The sequence below is a fragment of the Electrophorus electricus genome, chromosome 23 (assembly GCF_013358815.1).
Source record: "Electrophorus electricus isolate fEleEle1 chromosome 23, fEleEle1.pri, whole genome shotgun sequence".
Taxonomy (NCBI): Eukaryota; Metazoa; Chordata; class Actinopteri; order Gymnotiformes; family Gymnotidae; genus Electrophorus; species Electrophorus electricus.
In genome coordinates, this window is record NC_049557.1 from 11,512,153 (window position 1) to 11,522,152 (window position 10,000).

At 37.5% G+C, this 10,000-nt stretch overlaps 1 protein-coding gene across 1 annotated transcript in view; it reads right to left on the reverse strand.

The window, feature by feature from the left end:
• The window catches only part of colgalt2 (collagen beta(1-O)galactosyltransferase 2), a 22,939-nt gene extending 20,991 nt beyond the window's left edge, over positions 1–1,948 (reverse strand). The window contains exon 1 of the mRNA XM_035522078.1: positions 1,697–1,948. Coding sequence (XP_035377971.1) covers positions 1,697–1,932 — 236 coding nt within the window. The 5' untranslated portion in view covers positions 1,933–1,948. The remainder of the gene's footprint in view (positions 1–1,696) is intronic.
• Between the last annotated feature and the right edge of the window lie 8,052 nt (positions 1,949–10,000).

Consider the following 10,000-nt stretch of genomic DNA (forward strand, 5'->3'; position numbering starts at 1 on the left):
AGACTGCCTGATAGAGTCTTACACCCCCCCCACAGAGAGCGAGAGAGAGAGAGAGAGAGAGAGAATATTCCTGCTGCTGCATGCAGTTTAATAACAGGGTAACAGGACATAGATCCAAACCATAATCCAGGAATCCTGTCTACACACAATCTCTCTTGAACATGGCAGACAAGGGATCCATGGCTAGTTTAAATACAGTCTCCAAACCTTCATTTTACAAAACCTGCACGTAATCCATGTTTGTGGGTCATGTTTCACACTCATTGTCTTGGGTAGACGGGTCCATGGAGGGTTTTGGTGAGGGAACCAGCACGACTGACTACCCACGCCTCTTCAATGAGTTTGAGTCTAATTTTTATGTCAAGTATTTGGTTTTTTTATGTATTTGTTCATATAAAGTGCAATTGTGGGATTTGATTACATAAAGTAGGACTGTTTAGAACACTCATGACTGCCTCCTCCAATATACAAGCAATAATTATGTAATTAACCTTTACATGTAACAATTACATGAAATTGTGCAAGCCTGTGTGCGGATAAATCGCAACTCATTCACGCGCGGTGTGTGAGGGACTTTTGCAGCTTGGTGCCTCTTTCCCGAACGAAAACAGCTCGCGACGTTCTCCGCGGCAGGTACGTTCCGAACAGCCGTTCTTCACTAAACGTCCACCGAATCCCCAGCAATACCGGGCCGACCAGAAGAGCATCCTCGCGCCCAGAAAGCCGGCATGCAAGCACGCGAACACGGAGTTCCAAACGCAACAGTATGGAACGTAAATGAAAACCTTACGCGCACGTGGGGAAGACACGCGATGAACGAGTTATTTTGGGCTACGCAGTTCCAGCATTCGACACTACGAAACTATATACGTCGAATGGCATTGCTGCCGAAAGAAATGTTTACATGTAACCTAGTTTAATGCTTACCATACCTAACTAGGATCATTTGAGATAAATTTTGATCATGGCTCAAAATGATTACTTTGGGGGAATATTTAACTAGGATTTAAAATAAACACTATTATTCCTTGTTGGCATTAGGTTATCGTGTGTTTTGTCAGTGCTGTGTCAGTAACCTGTTTGCTAGAGGGATGTTGCGCGCGAGCTGTCAAGACCATTCAGGGGAAGAACTCATAGCCTGCCGCGTGAAGACTGCGCAAGTACACGAGAGGCAGAAAGAACAGGAAAGGAAAAGTTGACACTCGAAAAACTGACACAGCTCCATAAATCTCGAGGCGCGCATTTCCAGATGTTCTCAAACCATTTCCTAATGCTATAGTTAAGCACGACAGCCGCGCGTAATACCTGCTTGGGCTGCATGTTTTCTGACGGCTCGGCACCCTTTTGATGTTGGAGGAGGGAACACTCCGCGCTGCTTAGCCAGCAAATGCCTTTCATCTTCGTATAACATGCAATTAGACCAGGCAGAAACGCGCGGTGGGCGCGCCGTTAAAACGCGCAACAGGTCTGCCTCACGCTGACAGCGGCGACTGTGTTCTTTCCTCGTGCACGAACGTAAGGTTTTAATTACCGCAACTTTACGCCGGCAGCATCACCAAGATTGCGGTGTACCGGCTCCTATGGGCCACTAGTCCCGGAGTTGCCATTGGCTTCTACCGTGGCCGCTCGCTAGGCAACTAGCGCGTGAACAGTTCTAGTCTTTGTTAAAGTATTAAACTCCTTCGCGTGCTCTCACCATATCGCGATTCGGTCCTTTGGGTAGTCCAGCCGCTCGAGGCAGCCCAAGTAGTACGGCAAGCTGTGCGCCGCGTTGCGAGCCAGAATGGCGATCATAACTTTGGGCTTCATCAGTGGCGACTCCTGTCGTGTCGGCTCGAGCTCCAGAGTCACCGTGTCCGACAGGCCGCACAACAGTAACGCGGTAACCAGCGCGCGCAGCACGGAAAACCTCACAACTCCGGCGTCCAGCATCGCTGCCCGAGCTCAGACGGATCACTTCTGCGAGGATGTATGCGTGATCAGCGGGAAGCGGAGAGAGAGAGAGAGAGAGAGAGAGAGAGAGAGAGAGAGAGAGAGAGAGAGAGAGAGAGAGAGGATTTACCTCTTCACGTGAGAGAGGTCTCCTCCCCCGGACTCTTCCACCCCTGATTCTCACCTACCCCAGCGACATACACACAAAACGTTACTCCCGACTACTGATTCTCAGGGTTTGTCTCGAGGAGCTCACGTATTTGTACTTTTCCCGCATTTGAATAAGTTCATTAATCACAAACGAGTAGTCAGCTGCGATGGAGCGGCGCTGAAGTGCGCGCGGGACTTTTGTGCACTTGCGTTTGAGAAACTTTACTGTAAAAAGAACCTAATTAAAACTGATAAGTAGGCTACAATAATCACAGAAATTGTGCGTTATTGAACGCTGAATTGTATTTTGCATGCTCGCCATAAAATGTTTGGAGATGTATCTGTACATGACACCTTACACTTGGTGTGACGAAGAGAACAGAAGTAATTTATTATTGGACACTTGCATGACATTGCCAACCCAGTCAAGAATTATAACCACCAATACTGACGTAATTGTTAGAAAACAGATGACTTAAAATATTCTGGCTTTCTTTTCCTCTTTCTATCGCTCTGTCCCCTGCTCATCGTTCTTATTTCATCTCACGTGCCGCAAAATTCCGGGCTCGTGCTCGTGTCAGTCATGACATCATCCTCACGCAGAGTTGTAGCCAATTGTCTCACCCTGCCGCGTGCCCGCGCTCTTGTTGAGTTAAACAAGCGACGATGCGTTATTATATACTGTGTTCATTATTATGTGAGATATGTTATTATGTACTGTGTTTATTAATATGTGAGATGCACTATTATATACTGTGTTCATTATTATGTGAGATGCGTTATCATATACTGTTATTATGTGAGATACTCTATTATATACTGTGTTTATTAATATGTGAGATGCGTTATTATATACTGTGTTCATTATTATGTGAGATGTGTTATTATATACTGTGTTTATTAATATGTGAGATGCACTATTATATACTGTGTTCATTATTATGTGAGATGCGTTATTATATACTGTTATTATGTGAGATGCTCTATTTTATACTGTGTTTATTAATATGTGATATGCTCTATTATATACTGTGTTCATTAATATGAGAGATGCGTTAATATATACTGTGTTCATTATGTGAGATGCGTTATTATATACTGTGTTCATTATTATGTGAGATGCATTATTATATACTGTGTTTATTATTATGTGAGATGCACTATTATATACTGTGTTCATTATTATGTGAGATGCACTATTATATACCGTGTTCATTATTATGAGATGCACTATTATATACTGTGTTCATTATTATGTGAGATGTGTTATTATATACTGTGTTCATTATTATGTGAGATGCTCTATTATATACTGTTTATTAATATGTGAGATGCGTTATTATATACTGTGTTCATTATTATGTGAGATGCACTATTATATACTGTGTTCATTATTATGTGAGATGCGTTATCATATACTGTGTTCATTAATATGTGAGATGCGTTAAATACTGTGTTCATTAATATGTGAGATGCTCTATTATATACTGTGTTCATTATGTGAGATGCGTTATTATATACTGTGTTCATTATTATGTGAGATGTATCATTATATACTGTGTTCATTATTATGTGAGATGCGTTATTATATACTGTGTTCATTATGTGAGATGCGTTATTATATACTGTGTTCATTATTATGTGAGATGCGTTATTATATCCTGTGTTCATTATTATGTGAGATGCGTTATTATATACTGTGTTTATTAATATGTGAGATGCACTATTATATACTGTGTTCATTATTATGTGAGATGCATTATTATATACTGTGTTCATTAATATGTGAGATGCACTATTATATACTGTGTTCATTATTATGTGAGATGCGTTATTATATACTGTGTTCATTATTATGTGAGATGCGTTATTATATACTGTGTTCATTATTATGTGAGATGCGTTATTATATACTGTGTTCATTATTATGTGAGATGCATTATTATATACTCTGTTCATTAATATGTGAGATGCACTATTATATACTGTGTTCATTATTATGTGAGATGCGTTATTATATACTGTGTTCATTATTATGTGAGATGCGTTATTATATACTGTGTTCATTATTATGTGAGATGCGTTATTATATACTGTGTTCATTATTATGTGAGATGCGTTATTATATACTGTGTTCATTAATCACAAACGAGTAGTCAGCTGCGATGGAGCGGCGCTGAAGTGCGCGCGGGACTTTTGTGCACTTGCGTTTGAGAAACTTTACTGTAAAAAGAACCTAATTAAAACTGATAAGTAGGCTACAATAATCACAGAAATTGTGCGTTATTGAACGCTGAATTGTATTTTGCATGCTCGCCATAAAATGTTTGGAGATGTATCTGTACATGACACCTTACACTTGGTGTGACGAAGAGAACAGAAGTAATTTATTATTGGACACTTGCATGACATTGCCAACCCAGTCAAGAATTATAACCACCAATACTGACGTAATTGTTAGAAAACAGATGACTTAAAATATTCTGGCTTTCTTTTCCTCTTTCTATCGCTCTGTCCCCTGCTCATCGTTCTTATTTCATCTCACGTGCCGCAAAATTCCGGGCTCGTGCTCGTGTCAGTCATGACATCATCCTCACGCAGAGTTGTAGCCAATTGTCTCACCCTGCCGCGTGCCCGCGCTCTTGTTGAGTTAAACAAGCGACGATGCGTTATTATATACTGTGTTCATTATTATGTGAGATATGTTATTATGTACTGTGTTTATTAATATGTGAGATGCACTATTATATACTGTGTTCATTATTATGTGAGATGTGTTATTATATACTGTGTTTATTAATATGTGAGATGCACTATTATATACTGTGTTCATTATTATGTGAGATGCGTTATTATATACTGTTATTATGTGAGATGCTCTATTTTATACTGTGTTTATTAATATGTGATATGCTCTATTATATACTGTGTTCATTAATATGTGAGATGCGTTAATATATACTGTGTTCATTATGTGAGATGCGTTATTATATACTGTGTTCATTATTATGTGAGATGCACTATTATATACTGTGTTCATTATTATGAGATGCACTATTATATACTGTGTTCATTATTATGTGAGATGCGTTATTATATACTGTGTTCATTATTATGTGAGGTGTGTTATATACTGTGTTCATTATTATGTGAGATGCGTTATTATATACTGTGTTCATTATTATGTGAGATGCATTATTATATACTGTGTTTATTATTATGTGAGATGCACTATTATATACTGTGTTCATTATTATGTGAGATGCACTATTATATACCGTGTTCATTATTATGAGATGCACTATTATATACTGTGTTTATTAATATGTGAGATGCGTTATTATATACTGTGTTCATTATTATGTGAGATGCACTATTATATACTGTGTTCATTATTATGTGAGATACACTATTATATACTGTGTTCATTATTATGTGAGATGCGTTATTATATACTGTGTTTATTAATATGTGAGATGCGTTATATACTGTGTTCATTAATATGTGAGATGCTCTATTATATACTGTGTTAATTATTATGTGAGATGTGTTATTATATACTGTGTTCATTATTATGTGAGATGCGTTATCATATACTGTGTTCATTAATATGTGAGATGCGTTATATACTGTGTTCATTAATATGTGAGATGCTCTATTATATACTGTGTTCATTATTATGTGAGATGCGTTATTATATACTGTGTTCATTATTATGTGAGATGTATCATTATATACTGTGTTCATTATTATGTGATGCGTTATTATATACTGTGTTCATTATGTGAGATGCGTTATTATATACTGTGTTCATTATTATGTGAGATGCGTTATTATATCCTGTGTTCATTATTATGTGAGATGCGTTATTATATACTGTGTTCATTAATATGTGAGATGCACTATTATATACTGTGTTCATTATTATGTGAGATGCGTTATTATATACTGTGTTCATTATTATGTGAGATGCGTTATTATATACTGTGTTCATTAATATGTGAGATGCGTTATTATATACTGTGTTCATTATTATGTGAGATGCGTTATTATATACTGTGTTCATTATTATGTGAGATGTGTCATTATATACTGTGTTCATTATTATGTGAGATGCGTTATTATATACTGTGTTCATTATTATGTGAGATGCGTTATTATATACTGTGTTCATTATTATGTGAGATGTGTTATTATATCCTGTGTTCATTATTATGTGAGATGCGTTATTATATACTATGTTTATTAATATGTGAGATGCACTATTATATACTGTGTTCATTATTATGTGAGATGCATTATTATATACTATGTTCATTAATATGTGAGATGCACTATTATATACTGTGCTCATTATTATGTGAGATGCGTTATTATATACTGTGTTCATTATTATGTGAGATGCACTATTATATACTGTGTTCATTATTATGTGAGATGCGTTATTATATACTGTGTTCATTATTATGTGAGATGCGTTATTATATACTGTGTTCATTATTATGTGAGATGTGTTATTATATACTGTGTTCATTATTATGTGAGATGTGTTATTATATTTTGTGTTTATTAATATGTGAGATGCACTATTATATACTGTGTTCATTATTATGTGAGATGTGTTATTATATACTGTGTTCATTATGTGAGATGCACTATTATATACTGTGTTCATTATTATGTGAGATGCGTTATTGTATACTGTCTTCATTAATATGTGAGATGCTCTATTATATACTGTGTTTATTATGTGAGATGCGTTATTATATACTGTGTTCATTATTATGTGAGATGTGTCATTATATACTGTGTTCATTATTATGTGAGATGCGTTATTATATACTGTGTTCATTATTATGTGAGATGCGTTATTATATACTGTGTTCATTATTATGTGAGATGCACTATTATATAATGTGTTCATTATTATGTGAGATGCGTTATTATATACTGTGTTCATTATTATTTGAGATGTCATTATATACTGTGTTCATTATTATGTGAGATGCGTTATTATATACTGTGTTCATTATTATGTGAGATGCGTTATTATATACTGTGTTTATTAATATGTGAGATGCGTTATTATATACTGTGTTCATTATTATGTGAGATGCGTTATTATATACTGTGTTCATTATTATGTGGGATGTGTTATTATATTTTGTGTTTATTAATATGTGAGATGCACTATTATATACTGTGTTCATTATTATGTGAGATGTGTTATTATATACTGTGTTCATTATTATGTGAGATGCACTATTATATACTGTGTTCATTATTATGTGAGATGCGTTATTATATACTGTGTTCATTATTATGTGAGATGCACTATTATATACTGTGTTCATTATTATGTGAGATGCGTTATTATATACTGTGTTCATTATTATGTGGGATGTGTTATTATATTTTGTGTTTATTAATATGTGAGATGCACTATTATATACTGTGTTCATTATTATGTGAGATGTGTTATTATATACTGTGTTCATTATTATGTGAGATGCACTATTATATACTGTGTTCATTATTATGTGAGATGCGTTATTATATACTGTGTTCATTATTATGTGAGATGCACTATTATATACTGTGTTCATTATTATGTGAGATGCGTTATTATATACTGTGTTCATTATTATGTGAGATGCGTTATTATATACTGTGTTCATTATTATGTGAGATGCACTATTATATACTGTGTTCATTATTATGTGAGATGCGTTATTATATACTGTGTTCATTATTATGTGAGATGCGTTATTATATACTGTGGTTATTATGTTTTCTCGCGCTAAAGGCGATGGAAAAGTCACGCTCCTGTTTGTGGTGCACACCGCCCTCTGGTGCTGCTCGGGAACACGTGACATGCGCCACCAGCACGTCACACACGAACTCACATTACCGGAGTACTGTGTCATGGGCCTGAGATTGACAGTACTACGATGGTTATTTCTCTTTATCAGATGTTGGGGGTTGGAGGGGGCCTGCATTGTTTTTGCTCTTCTTGGCTGGGATTGATGACATCATCTCACTGCCCCCATCACCACTCAGACACATGTACAAGTACCATTAGGTTTTACCTTTTGGTATCACTTACAAAGTTTAAGGGAAGTGGAAGTTCAGTGGTTCAGGTACTGGAGTTGTAATCAGAAGGCTGCCAGTTCAAGTTGCCACTGTTGGGCCCCAGAACAAGACCCTAAACCCCAATAACTTGAGATGTGATAAGTCATCATTTTAAGTTGCTTTGGATAACAGTGTCTGCTAAATGCTGTAATTGTAAATACTTGGCAACAGTAGCTTAACACATGGCAGGTCTGTGTACCAGACAGCGAAAGCTTTAGCCAAAGTGTTCGAGAGGCCATGAAACTGCGATGATGGTGTCTGTACAGTGCAAACCAATGATGTACCTTCCTTATATGAACATAACCAGTAAAAGCACACATGAACATAGGGGAAAAAAGAACATATCAACAACAAAAAACACTTAGTTCACATTCTCTGCACCCTGCATGTGTGTTAATGTGTGTGTGTGTGGGTGGTGGCACTCCTGTTGCTAGCAGTAGTGTGGGAAGATATAGCTCTGGCTAGGAACCACCCACTCTGTGCTGTAAGTGTTGAGGTATTCACGGAGTGTCTTGTTAAGTGATGGAAAATATCTAGAAATGTGTTTTATGATTTGGTTGGCAGGAGGGGAGGCACTCTGGGTACAGTTAGGAACTTTCTGGGTTTAGTTACTGTGTCTGAAAATCCAAACCTCACTCTCCTCCACACACACACACACACACACACACACACACACACACACACACACACACACACACACACAGATGGTTTATACTAAAGACGTCATCGTCTGGTACTTCTAGTGAAATCAGGAACGTTTCTGGTGGCTGCAACACTTTCTCTACTTGCTGCGCATTTTGACTGGACGCTGCATCAGCATCCCAGAATGAGAACTTTATCATAGTTTCCAGAGAACTTCCAGAGTATTTCGAGAGCACTGTAGCATGCCACATGGCTGCTGAAGAGATTAAACAGTTTCATGGCCTGTGGGAAGACTGGTGATAATCCGTGGGAAGCGGAAGAGGCAGTTCCTCATGGGCACACGACCTGGAATTCACACAGTGTACCGCTTGGAATACTGTCGGCGTGCGTGCACACACAAACAGATAAGCTGCTGGATGCAGAAAGAGGAAACTAAAGAGTCTGCCACAGACAGAAGTAAAATATTAATTTACAGAGGCAGGTGTGTGTGTGTGTGTGTGTGTGTGTGTGTGTGTGAGAGAGAGATAAACTAGTCACTTCAACAGTAGGATTCATGAACTTGGCCATCACTTCTCTAAAGTAGCTGTTTCATTCTGCAGTAGGAAACATTGAGAACTTTGTTATTTCAATTTTATTTTTACATTGATAATGATAAAATAATTTGGACCTCAAGTTTATATCATCCACCCCCGAGGTATTAGAATAACTGCGAGAGGAAGCGACAGAATGAAGTGGGGAAGAGAAATAAAGGAACAGCAGAGAATGAAGGATAAGAGAGAGGAGAGAAGTATGGAGAGAGAGCTGCTAACGCAAGAGTGGTGTGAGCTCACACTAGCAGTGCAGACAGAAGCAGGAGCCAGAGTTGAACCATGGACGCGGACCACGCACTCTCTCCATCTCACTCACTCCCAATTTGTTCACACCACACACACAAACACACATGTGCACACACACAAATGGCCCATTATATAAAACCAGCCCTAGTGAAGCACACTAGAGCTGCACAGGAGACTCTCTACCTGACCACTAGTATTTTATCTCACACACACAGCCAAATTAATGCTCAGCTGTGTGTGTGTGTGTGTGTGTGTAAGTGAGAACAGCCAGACTTGAGGATCATCTTTCTTACTCTACGCTGGACAGA